Below are 24,208 nucleotides of genomic sequence, written 5' to 3'. Positions count from 1 at the left end.
ATTGTCCTAAGGAAGCACCGCTGACAGACATCAGCAGGTCTGTGCAAATGGTGTATGGAAAAGGTAATAAGAGCTTCAGGAGTATATTTCAGCCCATATAACAAAGTAATTGTGAAACTGTAATTGCAGTCTGGTTCCATACCATATTAGGGTATGAAATGAGATGGTAACAAAATATGAGATTCAGAATTATTTTGTAAGCAATTTCTACAATGACTGTCTCCCAGAATATGTAGAATTCATCAGAAAAATAATTTTAAAATGTCCAATGGTGTTTACCATTTTGAAATCCATTATGACAAACCTGAACAAAATGAACACTATTCGTTTTACCATTCTAAAAATATCCTGAACTTATGAACAACTTCAAATATAAAAAATGGTATTGAATGATGTTAAACAACTGATTTCAGCCAATTAAAGCATTTTTTAAAAGGGGTTGAGTATGGACCCTATTGTTTATTTTTAAATGATACCTAGTTCAAATTTCTAAAGATTTAAATATTTGCATGATTAGAATTTCAATTTTTAAAAATTCATTCCTTTGGCTATTACATAAACAATCTCTATTGGCTTAAGTTACCAAGTTATGCATCCTACGGGCTATCAGTTGCTCTCACAGCAAGACTTGAGACCGAGACCAGGCAATGAATGCTGGTTTTTACTCTCAGCCATATCAACCAGACTCAAGGAAAGGAAAAGCAGCAGAGAAGATAAATTGTGAAAGAACACAGGGATATTTAGAGCTCAATAGTAATAGTATGTAGGTCAAATATTAAAGTTGTCCATTTAATTCTCAGCTGACTCATCATCTATTAATCGGGTTATTTATATCACATCTAACATTATTACCTCTGTAAATGCATAATTTTTTTTCTTTTTCTATCCCCACCACTTTAGCACAGTTCCTGGCACACAGGAACCACTCAGAGAATATTTAATGAATAAATTAACCAATATCTACAAATGCCATGCCCCTGGAAGCTGAGCCTGTAACAAGGCTGTGACACATACCTCCAAGCCCATAGAAAAATAGCGTATGGACTCATATATAAGGAATCTGCTTCTCTTTGTCATTAATTTTTTGTTCCCTGTGAACAAAAAAATTTTTTTGGAAACTAGTGAATAAATGTGCATAAACCGCAGAGGTACACAGTGTTCCTTCCCCAGCCTGCCACTGCAGATGAAACTTCACATAAGAAATTACCTTGATTTGGGTAAAGGCAAAATCTAAAATGCGCATCTGTCTACACTTGGCCTCCAGAAGAAGAAACATATTCTTGTCACTACAAGGGGAATATCTGTTATTTACACATGCCTGTTTACAAAAAACTCGTTCAAAAACAGATTAAGGATTAAATGAAGTAAAGAGGGGGAAACTCCAAAAAGCAAAATACCCCTGAGTCAGTGGTGTGTCATGCACATCAAGTAGATAGGTGTTTGTGGAGAAGTGCTCCATGTACACACCTAAAATCCATGCGTGCCACCCAGCCTAATGAGATCTACTGCTGTCCCCGGACAGTTGGGTCTACTGCAGTGTGTCCCAAAGATGACAGAGAAGACAGGAGAGACAGATGCCCAGAAACAGAAGCCTGCTGTAGGCAAGGATGCAAATGGGATAGTGCTAGTGAAACGTCATCTAAGAAAATAATTTAAAGGAATCTTGAAAATAATGCCAACAATCTTACCAACTATGCTGTCTGTGGTGGAAGGAAGGGAGTGAGGGAGGAAAGGGCAAGAGGGAGGAAGAAATTCATGCCTTGGCCACCTGTTACATTACAGGCCTTGCTCTGTCCTCTACCTGCCCCCACCCCACCCCCAAACCATCACCATAATTGTTTAATTTCTTCAAGATCCTTCTTATTTTCCTGGGTTTTCCAAATATTTTCAGGTTAGATCCTCTACTAACGCCTAACAATATAATATCACACCTGCCTACCTTCTGCCATCACTAAACATCATCAGTTTGTGCCAGTAATTAGCATTTTTTTCTCTTCCACCTACACATAGGATATTTGACTTCCACTCCCTTTATCATCATCTCCCTTTAAGCATAATATCGCACTGCCTACCACGCCAGCAATTATTGAGCCTTAGCTAAACAGCCTTCCAGTGTAGACTAAGATCAAGTACTTTGTTAAGCTTTCTTATCAAAAGTAGAGAATTAGTGAAAGTCAGGGAAAGAATGAGGGGAAACAAAATGTTCCATTCTCTGTGGGAGAGATGACCTAATAAAAGGAACTCTTTCAAGGTGGCCAATCTATTTTTTAATAATAAGGACAAAAGAGCATTATGTTATTTCATGCTTCTCAAACTCGTATCCTTACGAGCAAAGAACTGTATGCCAAGGCAGTAGAACTATAGAATAGCATGGACTATCTTCTAGAACACAAAGTGGACGCAACTTTAAGTGCTTTAAAGTATCATATTTACATTAAAACAAACACGAGTGTGTTACAGAATATAAAATCCACGTATGGCTTAAAGATGAAACCTTAGCCTTCTAAGATCTATGAAGATTACAGAGGCACTGCCAGGATCTTCTTCCAGCCCCTTGGGGTATAAATTTGGCAGAAAAATTTTAGAACCTTATGTGGATACTGGAACATTGTGAGATACCAACAAAAGTGCTGATAAAGATTTATGAATAAGTTTGCACACTTTATTAATATGTTCCCCAAGTTTACTAATAATCTGTGTATTTATCACTGAGCAAGAAATTTCTGGAAAGCAAGTACTAATAATTTCCGTAAATATTCTACCACACTTAGAAAAGACTGAAAGTTAACTTGGCTGGTGTACTTATCAGGCTATAGATAAAGCATTAATATTGATGCTAATGACTGGGTATTATCAATTAAAAAATAATCTGCAGGTAGACTACAACCCTGTGTGTGCTTTAAGAAGTTAGATTTTAATGTAATAAACCTTTTGGCTAAAGTATAAAACCTCTAACAGGTTATCATTCATCCATAATTTGAAAAGGCATGGAAAGACAGCTCAGTATCTGATCATTCATTCTAACACGGGACTCCCTGTGGAAGTTCTTCTCTGCTATACCCTTACTAGAAATGAACATTTACCCACTGACAATAAGCAATCTGAATTCCACACCACTCTACAACCACAACAGTATCTTCTTAAAATCCAGTTCTAATCTTTTCACTCCCCTTGTCCTAAACCATGTCTGGTTCTCCCCACCTTGTTTATTTCAGCAAGCCCCTCCCCCCCTTCCCTAGGCCCCACTTCCCACCCCAGACACCCCAACCCACGGCAGATGCCTCCCACATAGCCCTCGGTTTCACACCTCCACGGATTTCTCTTTTGCAGCTTTTGCAGCTTTCAACTAAAGGAAAACTTCTTACACATGAATAATTACTATCAATACATCTCTCGGATAATCAGAATTTATTCCCATGTGCTTCCATTTTTGCTCTGACATGAAGGGAGCAAGAGCCACATTTAAATGTTTAATTTAAAAGTTTAATTTTCAATTATATAAAATCGTTAATTATATAAAACATGTTTAGTTCAAATGTTTGTATTTGTAAAATACAAAATTTTATTTTAATTATATAACATTACTTAATTATATTTAAAATGCTTAGTTTTAATGCTTAATTATGCCTTAATATACCCAGGCCAAGAAGTATGCCTGCATCTCTCTTTCCTGGTTACAATGTTCTACGTTAATACTAATAGTCCTATTGTGTATGTGGTTCTTATTTGAAGATGCTGTCCATCATTTTGAAAAGGAGTGGGAAGTCCAAAAAATAATTCGAAAAATTAGGAGTAACTTTTCTCTTCCTAGTTGATGAATTTTTAAGGCCGACTGAAATGTCATCTCCTCCTGGAAGCAACCAGGATTTCTCCAACTGCAATCCATTACTTTTCATTCCCCACCACCAGCACACTGACCCCATACCTCATCTTACGCTAAGCTGTGCTATAGTTATCCAGTTATCTGTATCCCTCTCCGATTAGCCTGGAGACAGGATCCAGGACTCACCTCTATGCCTCCCCCTCTCCCCTTAACACTCAGTTGGTGTTCAGTAAATGCTTTTCAATTTCTAAAAATGAATTTTGTCCCTTATTAACAAAGCCCAAATCTTCTTACCAAGCACATTCCAAATAACAAAGTCTACTTCTTAGGCTAAAATATTCTCATTCATCCCTACGCAAATATTTGTATGGGGACTGCCTTAGAGCTACCTGAAAATAAGAAGTTATAATGGAAACAGTGACACAGCCGTAAGTGAGGCAACCAAAATAGGAATGACTTTAATACTTTTACTGAAATGTTCTCTGCTTGATAAAGTTCATTACTAGAATATCATCTTTAAGAGTGAAATGCATTCAGCTGAGCACTTTTTTCATTTTGTAAATAGATTTTTTCTTGCCTGAGCTCTCAGTATAAAGTACAAAATAGTCTTCCATAACATTAGAAAAATGTCACCCCATACATAGAGCTAAATTTTTTAAATAAAATAGATTTTCTTCTTTAGCATTTTAAAGGTACAGTAGTACTTTCCTACAGCCATCACCCTGTACTACATACCACATTAAGGCTGAATCATCTGCCTGCAATTTGATATGTTCTCAAATGTGTTGAGATAACACATAGCCCAGAACAAAGTTAAGTCCCTATGGGACATCCTAAGGCTATAAAGTCACCATCCTTTCAACATTACCCTACTTATGACTATGGTTATATTTAAAATGACCCTGGCACTAATCTTTTTTTCACCTATTCAAAATGACATAGAAAAGTAGCTATGTGCTAAATTTACAACCCAAGTGCCAAATATTCACATCAAATGAAAAATTATATATGGCATATTCATTATGAATTTTTTTTCTAATTTTACTTAAGTAAGTTCTTGATAAGTCTGGGGTTATTATAGCCAAAGTTACCTTACAAAAAATGTACTGGGTTTTAGACATCTCAATAAGATAAATGGCGAATCACCACCATTGCATCTTGGCCAAGAAGTGACAGCAGAAATGAATTTTTGACCTTTAAGTTATCAAAAAACCCAATGAGCCATTTTCTATGAAATGAACATTCATCTATTTATTAATGTCGTTTTGCAACAAGCATTGTATTCTTGCTATTTTTACCAAAATTCAGAAACAATTTTATGAACCTTCCACCTCTCAGAAATACATTTTTTCTTCCCTCTCCCTCCCAGGTCAGGTCTTTTCTAAAGATAAAAAGTTACAGAAAGGCAACTGGCCTCAGTAAATTTTTCCACTGGCTTAAATTTTTTCTTTCTTTTCAAAGTACTCTTTGAGGGGGGGGGGGTGGAGAAAGAAAGATAAACACACTTCTTACAGCAAGTGCCATAAGAAAAATATGTTCTGGCAGACTTTTCCCAACTTGTAACTGAAGAGAATTTACATCATCCAAGTATATTATAAGTGCAGAGAGTAAAAGAAAGAAATCTGAAAATAGATTTTTGTTCCACTTTCGAACTCCGAGGCTCAGGGAACACAAGTGTTCCACTTCAGAAATGAGTAACCAATGACTTCAGCACACATACACCTTTCTTCTGCTGGAAAAACTGGACATAAAAGAGCATTTTTTGGCACGGCTGACCTGCAGAGATATGGAGCTAAGCAGAGTCATGAATTCACTCACTCTGATATGCACACATGATACGCAATTAAAATCTCCATTCACATTCCCGCCGGCTTGTCAATCATGAGGAAAGCCTTTCTGACAACATTCAGCGAAGCGTACCAGCTAACCGCTCAACAGGAGCTTAAACAGTAACAGCTTTTGTTACTAGCAAGAACGAATTTTTTACCAAGATTGGGTTCAATTTCTAAGAAATCATTATGCTCTGAATTTTAGGGCCTTTCATTAAAAATGAAAATGTGTCAAAAAGATTTTGGATGGCAAGCTATATGATGTCATACCTAGAAAATATGAGATATGTAAAAAATCCTAACCTTTTCATCTGGGGGAATCTTTTTCAACTTTTTCCCCCCCATTTAGAACAATGAACAATGATCTTATAAAGCAGTGTGCTGGGGAGGAACGTGACATTTCTAATTCATTCTAAAAATTTTCAGTAGAATTTTAAAACTTTTAAAATACAACAAGACCTGAACTCACTCAAAAAGTCGCCAACCAGTTTATAAACCAATGGGAAACTGACTTTTTTAATCATGAGAAGAATATATAACATGTTAGAAATACTGCATGCATCAAACCTTTCAATTTATGAAGGTCTATAGAAAATATTATGCACATAAATTCTTTCCAGATGAACCCAGAAAGTACTCTGCTCATAACTTAGTTTCTGTTGAACATCTAATCAAAGACTGTGCCCTTCATAATAGCGTATTAGTGTGCTTTAAAGCCATAAATCCATAAAAACAGGGCTCAGTAAAATTGAATACAGGATGTTTGTTAATCTGCTGCTGTGTCTGTTTTGAGCAACTAACCTTGGATTACAAATTTGAAACAAGTTAATACTATCAGATATTGAAATATTTGTCTTCTTACTTATCATGCTCTGTAACTGAGAGAGCAGATGCATCCTGACCATTAACAGTCATGACAAATTGCCTTGCTAATGAACGTTACACACTGAAAGTGCCATAACTGATTAAACTACAATTTCCCACTACCAGATAGAGAGAGAGTTGGGGACTCCAGCAGTGGGTGACTCTGATATTCTGCCAACAGGCCTTCAGGGCACAGTGCGATGTTTAGAAAAACACTCTAAATTCCATATGAACATATTCTGAAAGCCTATGTGTATACAACAGGTTTTTAAAGCACATTAGATAAAACAGCTTAGGTTGTAGCTGATGAACCATGAAAAATAGATGTGTTTAACTATTTGGTATCCTTGCAAGTATGTGTTAAAGAATATTCTCTGGTGTGGGTTTCTCTCTCTCTCTCTCCTTCCCTTTCCCCGCCCCCAAAACATTGCGTGTGCTTTGCATTTCACATAAAATCTTTCTTTTGTCAGTTCTTTTGTTGGTGCAAAATTGGCAGCAGTTCAAATTCAAAGTACTCCTATTCATTTACTGACCAATGTCATTCTAGTTCACATCAGCCAGAGAGCTAAGCTCTAAAAAACATAAAAGACTTGCTTCACCACTGACGAATAATGTGTACATTTTTACAGAGCTTAAACCTTAATGCTTTCCCTGAAACTAACAATACAGTATATCTTATCATTCCTTTTTCACAAGCAGGCAGCTGCTGAAACGCTTGCCACTTCAAAATATCAATTGCTTGCCAGAGTTGTCCTCAACACACCCTGTCAAACTCATGTATATTGTGCAATGAAAATGGTGCAGGACTGAAAGCTAGAAATTGTGTCAAATTCTGCTGTAAGGGTATGATGTGCAAAGAACAATGTATGACAACCGTAGAGACTACAAACAATGGCACTGGAGCCAGGGACTTCATAGATCACAACTGTGCCTGTACATATTTTATTGTAGCCATTATATATTTAAAGCATGACAAATGTACCATTGTACATTATGTGCTGCACAAATAGAAGCTCCTCCCACTCGTTTGCCTTTTGCATTTCTCTTGATGATGGAAGCATAGTTGAGTTTCATTTCTTTCTCTTCTCTTAAAACATTTAAGGTTCCCAAATCATAAAGGGAAACACACACACACACACACACACACACACACACACACATACACACAAGGTTATCAAAATGAGTAACAGAAAACAGAAGACAATAATACAAGATGAGAAACTGAGATCTTGTTCACTTAACATTTTGGCTTCTCTCTGAGGACACAAAAGCAAGGATTATCTTAAACACGAAACGAGGGTATGAAGAGAACTACACTATCACTGTGCCTATAAATTGTTGTCTACCTAATTTTAATGCAGATAAGTGCTGGCTTATTGATTTGCACGATTTTCCAGCAAAATGGAAATCCCACGTGAATATGTTCTTTGTGTGCAGAAAATATGGCTTAAGAAGCTTTTACTATTATTGCTTTCCTATGCCAAAAGAACAATTAAGAAAATAATATTTCACTCTTGCATCAGGTCTATAAACTAATACCAATTAATTTCTGTTTAGATTCTAAATATCCCTTCCCACTTCCCGATTTGCTCTGTTTGCTTTAAATGATTCTAGTTATTGAAAAGTTGTTTTTCTTCTAAACATCTCCTTAAATAACATGTAAAATCTGAAAATATTCTAGTTTTGGTACACACCTATTTAATTACAAAGGAGCTCGTGGCTACAACCACCCGACACTAATTCAGTCAATGACTGTGGAAATGGAAACATGTTTATGGGAGAAGATTACCATGAATATATAATAATCTCTTCTACGACCTAGCTTAGGGTACAAAACCTTTATCACACAAGTAGCTTGGAGTGGAATTAACTGACTGGAGGCTAAGGAAAATGAACAGATATGCTTTTAAGGTGTTAATAAATATTTTGGAAAGAGAATAGGTGGTTTAGGTGCTTAGGGGTGCTGACCTTTGCTATGTTGATTAGTGGGACAATGATGCATTATTAACACACAGCAGCTGTACCTGAACTGCTGCCATGAATATAATAGCCTTTTATAGCCATCAGGGGAGTGAGGTTTATTAACCACTAGACATGATTAGCACATTCTGTGAACTTTAGTAGGCAAATTATCTCTTATTGAAATATAATGTTGGTTATAACTAATTGTAAACATGATTTTTAAAACTTCCCAGTGAAAAACTCACATGTTTTACTACAGTTCGGCTCATTATTGGCTGATAATGGCCGACAAAAACATGGTCTATTGTGGGACATAGTTACAGGAGTTGAATCTCAAAAGGCAGATTGTGTCACAGAAGGCTGCCTTGAAAATTATTTAGCATTACAAGTTCAGGGATATTAGCATACATGCAAACTTTCTCTCCCTAATTAAGTAAAACTATTCATGAACTAGAAAAGCTGCTTTGGGATTTTTCTTCCTTTTCATTTCTTTAAGTAGTTCTTAAAAGATTAGTTTTGCAGTAAATTTTTGAGAGTTACCTTGAAAAATAACAGCATAATTTATTTCAAAAAGCTTAATTTTGGGAGAGGAAAGATTATCCCATTAGCCTTAGTAACTGAACATAGCTCTGAGAGTCCATTATGAATAGTCTTTTATGCCCTGGCAGGAAGTCATTAACATAAAATAAATCATTAGCTTTGATATTAAGCTTCTACTATCTGCAGGTTTCTATGATTAATGTTCATGACTGCATCTGCCAAATGATAAAATATACTTTTTGTTGAAAGGTTATCCAGTCTTTTCATTATTAACATTTCTCTTTATACAATTGTTACTGGCATTTTAGGCTGAGCCACACTGGTATAGAAACGAAGAACTGGTTTTTACAACGGTATGAAGACGCCAATGCATATAAAACTTTACCCATCATTTTTTAAATCAACCATCTAATTGAGTTAAAAGATTTAAGGAAATCAGGCAGCACACAGATACTCTTTCAATGTAATTGGACTATCTGTAGACCCAGTTGGCCCATTCGTTAATTAATCTTGCGCATTATATTTTGTATCTCTGACCCATATATCAGAGGAAGGTACAGAGAGGCAAAGCTTGCTTCCCTGAAGTCAGGGACTACAAGAGGGCATTTCCCTCTTTCGCAGTTACTCTCCACTTTTATCTTATCTTCTTACAGCGCAAAACAGGCAACAGCCCTCATCAATCGCATCTCTCCTTAGATGCATTGACTCTTAATGTGGAGAGGGAAAAAGGGGGCCCCTGGGGGGCTTCTCAATATCTGAGGGAGGGAGATTACAGACTGTACCTACACATACCCCATTTTCCCAAAGTCACCTTTGACCCTCCAGAAAGGTTATCTCTTTAACTCCCTTCCTGAAAGAATCACTAGTCTACAACTTTTGAAAACACTTTTATTCCACTAGGGCAGCAGCAATAGAAGAAATGGACTTAGAATATAGTATTTTGCTAACGTCTACCATTCTTTGAATTTCTGGACATCTTTCACCACAGGATTTCAAAATAATCTACCTCTGTTGCCACCTTAATTCTCATAAGGCTTCCTTGATACAAATATAAATTATTTTCTCTACTGGATGTATGGAAGATTGAGACACAGATGAATTAAAGGTTTTAGAGTCAGAACTTTCACCAGACATAGAACAAAGTCAGGCTTCTCAAGAGAATGGAAAATAGAGGGGTAGGAATCATATCCTCTCAGGGTTAGATTTATTTTGCCTAGGAAATAAGTCAACACAGATTTAAGAGCACTCGGGTTTGGGTTTGTTGTTGTTGTTGTTGTTGTTTTAATTTCAGATCTTCAACAAAAAGCAGTCCGTTCTTAAGAAAGGCCTATGGTTTTCCTCAAGAAGATCTGGCTCTTTAGTCTCATTAGGTTATAACATGTCCAATTAAAACCCTAACATTCTGAACAGCATCTTTCCCCGTGAAATATGGCTAAGTTTCTTACAAGGGAGTGATAATTAGGCATTCCTAGTAGCCGTGAGGATTTTCTTTGTTACTGCTGTCCACATTGATGGAGTCTGTCATTTAGGAGAAATTCTCATGTATTTATGGCCAGAAATATGTCTAGAACCATGAGAAACACAGAAACACACGCTCACACCCAAACACGAACATACACACGAATCCACACACATACACATACACACACCAATTTCTCTGGCTAGGCAACCCTTTCATAGTGGCCTCAAAGATGTCAATCAAAAGGCATTTCAGGCAAAAGCTGGTATCATCACTACTGTGAATCAGACACAAATAACTTATAAAACTACACGGTAACCCAAAATACATTCTATATTCTTGGCCACTGGCAAAGCTTCTTATCAACCGACCATGGCCTTCGTTTAATTAGGACTCCTTTCAAGACAGTTTCATAAAAGCACATTAACTCAGGAATGAAGAACAATATATACTCGGCTAAAGCAAAACCATTTCAAATTCCCAAGTGAAAGATGGACAAACAGAAAAAAGCATTAATAGTGAACCTGGTTTCATGATCTTTGGTACTATAAATATAGATCAGTGACAATTTTTGATGAGTAAAATGGAAATCTGAAGATAACTTTTAAAAATTAACTTTATAATTTTTCATCAAATAAGCCAAAAACATGCCATAGATCAAACTAAAGAGGTCTGGGGAAATACTGATACCTCCTGTTATGAAAGAGCAGGGGGTTTCTTTCTGGCTCTACCCTCCCTTCTCTTCTTTTCTGCTGCACCATCAACATCCAAGCACACAGCAATATAATGTTCCCATTTTCAAAATGAATGCTGTAGGGAGAAACATGTTATAACCAGGAAAAGCTCATTCAGGTTAATGTGAATTTCATGTCTCAAAGTATTATGGAAGAACTGCTATAATTAACAGTCTGTTGGCACTTCCATTATAAACCACATTTCTAAGCAGTTTATAACTCAACTGTTTTTAATGAGAAATTGCTCTTCGGGATGAAACTTGGCATGCACGGTTTAAAACAAAAAATTCTCAAATTCATTAGTGCAGATGTAGGCAGTATCATCTTGGCACTCCAGTTTCCTAGTGGACAGCCCATTTAACACAATTCACCATCAACAAAGGGGGGCCACAGGCTATCTGGTTCTTAAAAGTGCATGTTCAAGGAATAAGATCAATTGAAAATATTCAATAACTCCAAAGTGGAAGTAAATGAAAGGGAAAAAAACATTTTTAAAATCAGTAAAATTAACACCTTGTATAAACATTCAATTTAAACAAACAAGGGCGATGGCTCATGCCTGTAATCCTAGCACTCTGGGAGGCCGAGGTGGGCGGGCTGCTCAAGGTCAGGAGTTCGAAACCACCCTGAGCAAGAGTGAGACCCCGTCTCTACTATAAATAGAAAGAAATTAATTGGCCAAGTAATATATATAGAAAAATTAGCCGGGCATGGTGGTGCATGCCTGTAGTCCCAGCTACTTGGGAGGCTGAGGAAGAAGGATCACTTGAGCCCAGGAGATTGAGGTTGCTGTGAGCTAGGCTGAGACCACGGCACTCACTCTAGTCTAGGCAACAAAGCAAGACTCTGTCTCAAAAAAAAAAAAAAAACAAAAACAAAAACAAAGGAACATTGGTGCATCTAGATTTCTCAGATGGAAGTTTCTTGCAGGCACAGTATCTAATAATTTATAGTGAGCTACAATCTTATTTTCTGCTAAAAGTAAAAATTTTAGATTCACTTAATAGCACTTAGTCAACTCAAGATAATTGTATTTCATTTTTGAAACACAAGATAAACATCCTACCTTATGACTTCTCAGAAATTTTGAGATTCACATTTAGATAACTAAAATGTAGGGTGATAGCTGATCTAAATTTGATTAATTCAGTAAGTTCTGCATGGCCAACTATTTCCATTTTAGTTACCTATGTACACTCAAATGAGAATACAGAAGCATGGTAACCCCTGTACTTACTGCAAGTGTACCACCTAACTTACTATATATGCTAACAGAAGATCACAATCCCATCTTCACACCATTTTGGAGTCAAACAAAGCTTCCTCACTGAGGAAGGATGTTCAAATGGCTTATCTTTGAGCTCTAAATATACTGCATAAAATGGGGGAGGGGAGTATTGGTGAGGGTCTATGACAGCTTAGAACTGTCGCTCATGGTTTTTTCCTCTCAGCATCATATTTAAGTTTTCTAAGTCTATTATCGTATGACTCTAAGTCATTCATTTGCATGGGAGGTATGAGGAACTAAGAGCATAATTTGGGATTTTAAAAAGTGGATATGAGCTGGTAGATTCCACTCCAGAAAACAGAGTCTAGATTACTGCAGTATGGATATGTTGACATGATTATGACAACGATGATAGTGAGTAGAAGGTCAAGGCAACCACAAGGATGAGTTAAGTGTCTGAGGAGGTAGGAAAGTTCAGATTGGAAGTTCAGACCTCCTAGGATCAGATTAAGATTGGGGAGGAGAGTAACAAGGACAAGGGTGGTCCTGGGAGTGCGGATGGCTGCGGAGGGGCGGTGAGGTGGGAGATGAGAGGCGCTGGGCACACAGAGGGACCTGCTGCTGAAGGCTCGCTTCAATCAAGAAAGGAAGGATCACAAGTATTTTAGAAAAATCCCCATGGTCTTTTCAACTTTCTAGTGTCCTAACAAAAGGTTGGAAAGCATTAGAATAAATCCTCCTTCCTAGCTAAATAAAATTCCTTGTCCTCCTCCTCCTTTTCTAGGCTATCCCTTTTGAATTGAGCCCATCACACAAAACATAACCACTAGAAATAGTCCCACACACCAAAACCAATATTTAACCTAGGTTTGGTACCCAGGAAACCATTAAACTTAGAAATTTCCTTCCTTTTTCCAGTTTTAAGTGCTTTACTTTCTTCCACTGTTCTTAATCCCCTTGCAATCATATCATTTAAAAAAAAAATCTACAATAAGCATATAGTTAAATATCCAAATATTAGTTCTATTTTTGTAACTAAGCAACATGTCAATATTCTCCTTACTACATCATTTAGTAACTTTAAAAATATATGATAAACTGTGAGAATACTAAACCACATTTTTTATGTTAAAAATAACATCAGATCTCTCCAGAGCTCATAACTATAATTTTTTTGGCATAGACATTTAAAATTGGAATTTGCGATACTGAAATATCCCATAAAGTCAAGATAACTACATTTGAGGTTTTTGTACGATATCTGATTTAGTGGCCAAAACCATGATGGTTTAGTTTATGATCTTTCTTGCCCATGCATTTATTTAAACCCTATTTAAAGACCTCAAAACTTGTGGAAGGTGCCAGCCAATAAAACTCCTAGGGGAGTCTTAATTATACAAATGAATGTATGAAGTATCAACTATGAATCTCCCAAAGTAGAAGTTACGGAGGTGGATAGAGAACTAATCAAGCATGATGCTCTAAATTGCTTATTACCCTCCTCCTCCTCCTCTGCCTCCTCCCCCCTCCACCTCTTTCTCCCCCGCCTCCTTTCATCCTCTTCCCTTTCCTTACATTTATTAATCAAAATAGGAATAATGACTCCATCTTAATGGGCCTTGCAAATTCTGTATTTTAGATGTGATGAGTACTGCCACACTGAAGTACAATACATAATACACTCTAAATAAGAAAATGAGCTCAAAAGAGATTTTCCAGAGACTATAATTAGTCTTGTTATTCTCAAAAGTTACCAAATGTCTAACGTTTGCCCTGACATTTTCAAGCAGAGTTCATCACAAATGGGTCCTTCCCCCGGCGTTTATATGGAAAAAGTATACACTGTCCTTCTCATTTCAATGATAAAAGCCTAATATTCCAAATGTCCATTATTCTTTATATATCATGAGTATTAGGCATGAGTTTGTGTTTTGGACTTCCCTGTTTCTAAATCAACCAAAGAAAGATTCAGGACATAATTCCGCAAAGGCAACCACTGAGAATAGTAAAGCCCATTATTTCCCCTCCCACTGCCGGCCGAGGTCACCATCCCTGTCATTAGCCATGTCATAACATAATTGTATTACTACTCCTTATGTGGGCAGACACTGAGCAATAACTGAACACATCACATCATTGTAAAAATGAAAAAGAGCCACTTCTTTGTCCTATTTTAGCATAAAATCAGTGAAAACAATCTTTGGAAATGACACTGCAGTAAGAAACTGAAAGGAACTGTTATTACTGTGTAGATATAGATTTAAACTGATGATCTGACATCTTCAACTAGAACAAAAAATAGGACTATATTTTACTACTGAACTCCAATTGTAAGCTCATTTAACCTAATTTCTTTTGGTAGCATTCAGTTCAATTAAGGGATACACTGTTACTTAAAATAGTCTAATTAGATGAAAATCCACGATGGTATCCATCTTTCAATATCCGAAATACAACCATGCTGTAAGTTTCAAAAGGGGAACACTGTTACCTCTTTCAGTGTGTAACGTTCATTAGCAAGGCAATTTGTCACGACTGTTAATGGTCAGGATGTATCTGTCCAGTCTATGAGCTACACTGCTATTTCAAAGGCTGACCTATATACAGCAACATGCCATCCGTTCTGGCTGTTTGTATAAGAGATGCCTCGCACACTTGCCATAAGCATCATTTGCATTGTTTCTGCAATGGGCTATGTGCAAATGGAGGCCAGTTTGCACAGTGATATGTTCATAATGTAATGTGCTCTTTCAATAGAGCAATGGTAGATAAACTGTTTCAAAAAATGCCTCCTACAGAGTTTATTAACTGGAAAATGTAAGTAGTGTTTTGGCAATCTATAGAGCAGCAGTGCTGGGAAGTGTCCGTAGAGTAAAACAATCACATTTTAGTTTAGGAAAGCTTCAGGAAAAGGATATTCATTTTCTCCATTAGGATCTCTTCTGACATTTGAAAAAAATGTCACTGGGAAACTATAGTTACACTATCAGGACACTAAAACACACAAAGATACTGGTTCCTCTGGGATTTAGCACACCAACTTTAAACAGCAAAGTGTTGACAGGTTTAAAATAAAGATAATTAGTAATTTATGATCTTATCACCCTATTAAAAACAAATCACCTGACAAAGTGACTGTTATTTGTAATAAACTCCACATTCATTACACCTCAGAAGGAGACAAGGTTTACTTTGCAGTCCTGTTTCTTTTGAGGATGTCTGATCCAACTTGTTTTTACTAAATGTACGTACAGATTTCTGACTTCACCTCTTCCAAACTTCTGTCCTTCTTCTGTCTCCCTGCAAATCCACTTGAGTTACTGCAAAAATGAATGCTAGTTGACTACATTCTAAGCAGCTAAATCACAGAGCTAGACAGAAATTGTGTACCAATGCTAATCATGGTGGAGCAGAAAACTCAAGTGCCTGGGCTTTGTGGGGCCTGGAAAACTACCCAGTGCATTTAATATAATCAGAGATCAGTGACAAATATATTTGATGGACTGCTTCGTCGAGATGGGTCAGGGAAGGTGTATGTGGAGAAACATTTCCATGAGGTCTCTTCCTACTAGAAACATGTCTTATGACTTTGCATTTTTAAAAATCTATTATTCCATGGATAAGTTAAATAGAAGACTTGCAACTAGTCTATAGAAAGGATGGCTAATTTGCATTTAAAAAGAACAGTTTGCTTCTTATACATGGGGTGACTTAAAAGGAACTTCAATGAGCTAGTAAAGAAATTCTGAATACTTTCTAAATTAATTTATTCAATTCACAGCACAACCCACTAAAATTATTTAAAGCACTTAATTGGAAAATGATATAATATATTGAAGTAATTCCTGATTTTCCAAAGCATTTAACTTTTAAATTAAATCTGACCTTACTATCACAAGAATGACGAGTGAAATGTGTATCCAAGTCATTACCTTCTTTTTGGAGCCTAAAATCACTGCTAACTTTAATAAGATTTGTCCAGTTCCATTGCCCACATGGTTCTGAGCTTTCAGTCCTGGTGACTACTGTAGGATATGTTCACTCTCCAAGATAGGACTGCTACTTTATTTTATTTTATTGTTTTTTAGTAATAGTATTGGTGTCATAAGCAAAAATGAAACGTAACAGAGTACTTGAGTGTAAAGGCAAAACAGATTTTAGACTAAACGAACGACGTCCCCAGGAAATAATGAAACTTCATCACACAAACTCCTCTGCGCTTGCCGAAGTTCCCCCCGCACCTTTCAACTTGCCTCTAGGTAAAGGGCTCCCCGAGTGATGAAAGCCTTTCTGCCTTGCCCATCACAAGATTTCCCTCTTTTCTAACGTGCCTAAACACCACCGGCACACACCACAGCCCTCGTGAGCAGGTCTTGCACCGCAGACAGCATGGACGGGCTTCTCCACAGGGGTGTGTGTGTGTGTGTGTGTGTGTGTGTGTGTGTGTGTGTGTTAGGACTGTCCAAGACTCAGAGCTGCGAGTGGGTCTCGTAGTGGGGAGCCCAGGAGCTGGGAACGCAGCACGCTAAATACCTCCGTACCGCGTAAAAAAGCTGTTTGGTGAGGACTGGCCACCAGGCAAACGCTGGGAGTCCCAAGATTTCTCCCGTGGAATACACCCAAGGGTCGACGTGGAAGTGCCCGCAGGGGTTGCGACTATCAGGCGGATTTATCTCCAAGCGAGAGCTGGGCATCTAGAAGGTCGGCCCGGCGTTTCAGAGAACCCAATTCTCCCCGCCGACGTTCGTCCGGCGGGGCCGCTTAAACACGTCCAACAAGCCCGAGGCTGGGACGGTCGTAGCCCTGCGCGGCTCTGAGGCACCAGTTCCAGTCTGGCCTCCCTCTCGCGGATGAGAGTTCGAGAAGCCAGGAGAGTAATCCTTCCCTAGGTACCCTTTGACTATCCTATCCGAGGACCCAGCAGAACTCTGCCGCAGCCCCGGCTGGCGCCCCACCTCCGGGTCCCCAGCATAGTCCACGTCGGCCCGGTCCCCCGCGGCCCAGGCACCCGGGGTCAGTGGGCCGTGGCCCCGCTGTAGTGTGGGACCCTTCCTCAACGCCCTGCCGACTGCGACAGCTTTGGACTTGAACGCGCGACGCGCTTGCTCGGCTCCCAACAAACTTGTAACCTCCGTACGCACCCCCAAAACTGGAGCTAGTCGCCGATCGGTGACCCAGCCACTGCACAGCCCCCTAGCCTGCCGACCAGTGTCCGGACCCGAGGCTCGGCCGCCCGAACCGGTTTGGGAAAACAAAAGAGTTGCGGAGCAGTTTTCCAAGCGGGGGCGGGGGGGGGCGCCTCCCGGGTCGCTGCACCCCAACTCCCGGCTGCTCCCCTGGCAACTAATCCCGGGCAGGGAAGCAGTGCCACGAACCTCCACTGCCCGGGAGAGGGAGGGAGGGAGAAGAGGGAACTGGGAAATAAAGTGAATTCTCTTCCTCTGCCTCCTTTCCCGGACCCCAGACACACCCCCGAAGTATTCCGCGGTTTTCTCTTATTATTTTTTTAAACGCCCCCCGGCAAACCTAGGCAGGGATCCTTAGTCACAAACAGCAGGAAGGAAAGAATCCGAACAAATCGTGTCACTTTCCGCACAATCGCGGTGTCTGGCAAACCCCCGAGCTACTCCACAATATTTACTCCCCGGGCGCACGCAGGGCTGCCGCCGGCCGCGAGCCGAGCGCGCGGGGACCGGCCTCGCCGCGCCGGCCCGTGCCCGAGCGGCCCCGCCGCCCTCCCGGGACCCAGCAGCGAGAACACGGCGGAAACAAAAGCAGAGCGTTCACCTTGTTGCAATAGTAGGGGTCCAGGCAGGGAGAAGGTCCCAGACAGGGAGCGTCGGGCGCAGCGGCGGGCTGGGCTGGAGGTGGATAAAATCTTACGTCCATTTCACTCTCACATCAAGCAACTCCTTTTCTTTTCCTTTTTAAAAAAGTGTTCAGCAAAACAAGCTTAGACGGAACAGAGAGAGGTGTCTGGGCTCAGGAGTAAAAGAAACACCTTCCTTCCCTCACATCCGTTTGTGGTTTGTTTAAGAAGAAGAGGAGAAAAAAAAAAAAAGAAAAAAAAAAGAGGGGGGAAAAGCGCTCAACTCTCCCCCAAGCCGCGGCGCGCACTCGTCGGCGCCGACGCGCAGCCTGCTCCGCCGCCGCCTCCCGGTCCCGCCGCCGCCGCCGCCGCCGGGCAGGTAACTTCATGCGCTCATTGTCCCCCCGCCCGCGCCCCCATCCCCGCCTCCCGCGCCCCTCGCCGCCCGGCACGCGCGCTCGGGCTCCCGGTCCCGGGCGTTTTATTGGAGACTCTGAGTTACTCTGAGGGTAGTTTATTTTTTCCACCTTGGAGGCCCGGGATGTGGAGGAGGACTCGAGAGGGGACGGGGCAGGAGCGGGGCGAGCGCCCCTGGCCGGGCGGGGCGGGCAGCGCGGCGGGACTCGGGCTGCTGGCGGCCCAGTGGCTGCGGCTCGGGCCGGGCCGGCGGAGGGAGGAGCGGAGCAGGAGGAGAGCGCGGCCCGGCCGGGGTGGACACGGCGGGACCCCGGGGAGTCTCCGCCGAGCCCGAGCCGCGCTCCTCCGGGCCAGTGTGTCGCACACAAAGGGGCTGGTGAGCCCGAGCCACCGGCGGCCTCGGGGCACAGTGGGGAGCGCGCAGCGAGGGGGCGCTGTGGCGCACCGCCCGCGGCCCCGCCCCCGGCCCGCCCCGGCCCCACCCCGCTCCGCGGCGTGCCCACCCTGGCTCTGAGCCCCCCTTGCACCCGCTCCGCGGCCGTCCCCACCCTGGCTCTGAGCCCCCCGTGCACCCGCTCCGCGGCCGTCCCCACCCTGGCTCTGAGCCCCCCGTGCACCCGCTCCGCGGCCGTCCCCACCCTGGCTCTGCGCCCCAACCCCATACTCCCGACCGGTAGTGGAGGGGACTTTTTGCACAGCGCCGCTCCTGGGGGCCGAGGACCCGCAGGGAGCGCGGCCGTCTGCGCGCCGTGAGTGGGCCACTGACCTGGGGACCCGCGCAGACCGCCGGGCCGGGAGCCGCCCGCCCCGGGGCCGGTGGGCTGTAAGGATCACCCCGGGTCTCTTTCTCTCGCGCCGCCAGCCCGCACCTCCCCGTGACCCGTACCCCACTGGAGGGTTTGCGAAGGCTGAGGCTGCCTAGCGCACTCACAAATAACGTAGGGGGGTTCGAAGGGTAAATAAGGAAACAATTATCAGCACAGGATCAGGCTAGAGGGAAAACATATGGGTTTGCTAGTTGACCTTCATGGGATTCGTCTCTTTTTGTACCTGGATGCTCAGTAATGCTCTTGGGGGGCCCCGGAAGACCTGGAGTCCGCCTCCCCCTTTCTGCGGTCGGTAAGTGGGATGAGGAAATCGCCAGGCGTGTTTTCCCGCTTTGCCTCCTCATCCCGAAAACTCGCAACTTGGTGTCTCCTGGTGGCTGGGACAGTTTTGGATCTCTTGGCTGTGGTCCAACATTTATTCCTGGGGCCAGTGACCTTGGTGGGAAGTCCAAGTAGGAGTGGGCAATACTTACTTTGTCAGGAGAGAGCAGCCTGGCACCATGGGGCCAAGACCCTCCCAGCAAAGGTGCCTGGAAGGTCTTCCTCTGTTCCACTTGTTTCTGGAGTCAAGGAGGATACTGAGAACCTTGTGCTACCCCACACACCCTCTAGTAACGTTGACTGCCACCTGGCCTGTGCAACCTTCCCATAGCAACGTCCCTTCCCCAGCAATTGAGAGCACCAAATAGAACCGGAGACCTATGGGGGAATCTAAGACTATAAGAAATGGTAAAATTAACATTGCTAAGCATCTTGTCTATGCAAGTTTCTTTCAGGAAGCTTGTGTTAAGCATTACTTTGTACTCCTTACCGTGCTCTTCCTTTCTTTTCAGCCATTGTCTTTCTTCTCCTTATCATTTTTATAAACAGCAAAAATGCAGCTTTCTTCCCACCTTCCAGATTGACATGGTGGAGGTTGGCGTGAGAAGAAGGAGCAAGTAAAGAAAAAAGAATCCCTCTCCACTTTCAGGAGTCCTTCTAGGCACAAAATCAGTAAGAAAATGTGTTCTTCCTCCTAATAAAGGTCTTTATGGTAAAATTTAAATGAAGTTTTGTGATTTATAACATCAGCTTTCAAAATTCAATTGTGGATGCTAAAATATGCTTTTATGTATTTCCTTCCCCAATAATAATAATCACAAGCCTTTTAGATTTAAAGTAAACATTTCTAAACTTAAATTCCTGTCATCAATCCAACATTTAGTACCAATATATTACATCATTTCAAAACTTGGTTTTTAAAATTGTATTAGAATCTTTTTTTTTTTTTTTTTGAGACAGAGTCTCACTTTGTTGCCCAGGCTAGAGTGAGTGCCATGGCGTCAGCCTAGCTCACAGCAACTCACCCCAAACTCCTGGGCTTAAGCAATCCTTCTGCCTCAGCCTCCCGAGTAGCTGGGACTACAGACATGCACCACCATGCCTGGCTAATTTTTTCTATATATGTTAGTTGGCCAATTAATTTCTTTCTATTTTTAGTAGAGACGGGGTCTTGCTCTTGCTCAGGCTGGTTTCGAACTCCTGACCTAGAGCAGTCCGCCTGCCTCGGCCTCCCAGAGTGCTAGGATTACAAGCGTGAGCCACCACGCCTGGCCTAAAAATTGTATTAGAATCCATAACTGATTTGTTTGGTGGCCCTGTGAACACCAGGAAGATGAAATGAAAGGGTCCAGGGCTGGAACAATATCATTATTTGCGTCTTGACACCTGGGAGATGATGAAGTCTCCCCTTTTGTTCTCAAGGCCCACTACTCTTCTCTACCTTGGGGGAGAAACAAATGCATGGGACCTGCAATTCCTGTACTTAATCAGGGCCTGGTTTCTCCCATATAGAGTAGATGCCATCAAAGCAGCATGTCTGTGTATGGCGTGGTGTGATGAGTAGGAATATGAGCTGTTGAAAAAAAATCTCTTAACTCCAGTCACTGGCACATAGAAAGTAGACAGATCATCTCAGTGTAATCTGAAAAAATTGCTCTATCCAAGGCCCATTGGACACTCAATGGATATATTTCTACCAAAAAAAACCTTGGGAAAGTTGAATATCTAAACCTCTGAGTGAATCTTATTAATTTAGAAAATAAAGCAGTACTTATATTACTTTTCAGTTTCTAGGACAATCAAGTCCATATCATGGCTAAATGGAATACTCATTATTTGTCCATTCATTTATTCATTTGTAGATTATTCACCAGCTAGATTAGTGAAAAGCACTAATACTATGTACTATGTATGGGTATGAAATATAAAAACAAATTACTGAAAGTGGGCTCTGCTGTAGATGAGTTTATAGTATTCTAGAGTGGTCTTTTCCAACCTTGTCTTGTCAGTGGAGTCTCTTAGCAGTTTTTAAAAGTACTTATGCCAGGGCCCCACCTGCATAAATTCTGATTAAATTCATTTTGAGTAGGGCCTGGGCATAGGAATTGTTATAAACTCCCCAGTGGTTTTAATTCTCAGGAAAGATTGAGAACTACTGGTCTAGAAAAAAAGATAAAGTGGGCACAAAGGAAATGTTGAAAGCATGAAATCTTAGTAAATAAGCTGGATTGTTGTTTTGTGCTGGTCTTTACAAGAGGACATTAAGGATCACAATTCCCAGCACCCCATCTTCTGCACTGCCCTTTTAGAGAAGGAGTTTGGCAATCTACCCAGTTACTCCAAGTAACCATGTATGAGTTAATTGTATAGGTCCAGGTTACAACTTATTCGTCTGAACTAGAAACTTGTTTGTACTGTAATTATCAGAAAATGTATGCCCACAAAGAAAACATCTCCTTGCTAGTAGTGTTATAAAATCACCAATACCTACAACTTATGAAATGTCTACTACGTCCTACACCTGGTCCTGATTTCTTTACATTTAGTTTAACTGTCTCATTTAATTTTACAGGTGACATTGGAAAGCCTGCCCAGTAATTACAAACCACACTGAACATTTGACTTTGTTTCCTCAACATTCCATCTTCATTTTAATTATAGTTTCACAAATTGCTGTGTTTTCAAATTTGCAATTGTTTTCACTGACCACATTTTATGTTTACTGATTCTTTGTATTATGTAGGTAAGTCCTAAATCTTGTAATAATGTCTCCAAATCACATACAGAATGTATTACTTCGGGAAAACAGCCTCTAGACAGTTAATCCTATCTGTGATTTATGAGAGTCTTATAAAAATCATTCAACAACAAATGGCACTTCTAGACAGGCATTTTTTGTTAGATTTTGGAGTTAGTTTTTCTTCAAGGGTGGAAGCCCTCTATAGATCGACTATGAGAAAGAAACAACATATAGAGGGATTGATTTTAGAAATGCCAAATATAAAAAATAAAATCAAAGAATGCCATACTGTATAAATGAATTAATATTCAGTACTTCGCTGGCTTCTTATTTAAAGGTGAATTTTTCAGAGATAGCCAACGTCATAATTTTTTGAGTGTTAAGAAAGCCTCGTTCTTTAAAAAAACATTCATTTAGCACCTCATATGGGCCACCTTGTATTATAAAGCATCTTGTCATGCGTGTGTATACAGGTTTACCTTCCTAACAAGGTTGTAAGGTGAAGTAGCTATGCTCATTTCCTTAGAACCTAACCAGTACTGAATCCTGCATATTTTAAAGATTCAAAAAGCATCATTAATAGTTTTGATGGGAAATGTTTTCATTTTCTCAATTTACCAGTTAGAATTTACTGTTGTCCAGGGTTACTTACCATGTTTCTAAAGTAATTTAAATGTAAAATAGAATGATATGCAATAAGTAATATCCTGCAATGGAAGAAAACAGAGTACTGAAGTTTATTTCCTGGAGAGACTAGTGAGAAATGACTAGATTGTAAGTCTTTCAACCAGAAAATAAAGGATTTCAGGATGATGAGGAAAGTTTGAAGGAAATGATACAGGGTCCACACATAGCTCACATGGTACTAAATGACTCATAAAATGCAGTATTTTTTACATAATTTGGGAAGTGTGCCATGCTTGTACATCTCACCATTGAGTGTGGTACAGTACTTTGATCTTCAACAATACACAACATTTGTGGCATAATAGCTATAATAGGACTATTCAGCTATTTTACACGGCAATAATCCAGTCCTCTCTCATCAGGATAAACTGTGAGGACAAATCCTTTCAAAATCAGAATTAGTTCCTTGTAGAAGAGTGAGGCTACAATTATCCCTTAAATAGGAGCAGCTGCAACATGGTATCGGCCTGGAGCATGGCAGTGAAGTGTTTTTCCAATGCAATTAAATGGATTTTTTAATGCAAACTAATATTCTATAAAAAGTCAATTGGAAGGGGAGTAGGTGTGGAATTGCTGAGATGAAAGGAACAATCATTTTGCTTACCTGAGTTAATATTCCTTCCTTAGTAAATGCAATTTTGGTGAAAATAGATAATCAAGGCTCATATTTTGCCCAAGAAGTGGAGCCCAAAAGGGAACCGGAGTAATACAAAAGGAAGATAATTCTGGTTTCTCTGAACACTCTATGACTTATTTTTAAATGTATTCATAGCTATGTTTTGCTATTGTTGTTTTCGCAAAAGGTACGATGAGTCAACAGCAACATTTCAGTTTAGAAAGGAAATATAATACTCAGGAAGGGAAATATAATACTCAGGTGGAAAAACAAAAAGATAACTCATAGGACTTAGACTAGTCAGTGCATGTGTCTAGAGTGAGACAAGGAGGGATGGGAACTTAGTTTCTTA

General features: G+C 40.5%; 1 protein-coding gene across 1 annotated transcript in view; it reads right to left on the bottom strand.

The window, feature by feature from the left end:
• Positions 1 to 18,569, bottom strand: part of TOX (thymocyte selection associated high mobility group box) — a 293,503-nt gene extending 274,934 nt beyond the window's left edge. The window contains exon 1 of the mRNA XM_020288798.2: positions 18,227 to 18,569. Coding sequence (XP_020144387.1) covers positions 18,227 to 18,328 — 102 coding nt within the window. The 5' untranslated portion in view covers positions 18,329 to 18,569. The remainder of the gene's footprint in view (positions 1 to 18,226) is intronic.
• Positions 18,570 to 24,208: the final 5,639 nt, after the last annotated feature.

The sequence above is a fragment of the Microcebus murinus genome, chromosome 7 (genome assembly GCF_040939455.1).
Source record: "Microcebus murinus isolate Inina chromosome 7, M.murinus_Inina_mat1.0, whole genome shotgun sequence".
Classification (NCBI taxonomy): Eukaryota; Metazoa; Chordata; class Mammalia; order Primates; family Cheirogaleidae; genus Microcebus; species Microcebus murinus.
The sequence above is the reverse complement of the archived record's forward strand: the minus strand, read 5'-3'. Positions and strand labels throughout refer to the sequence as shown.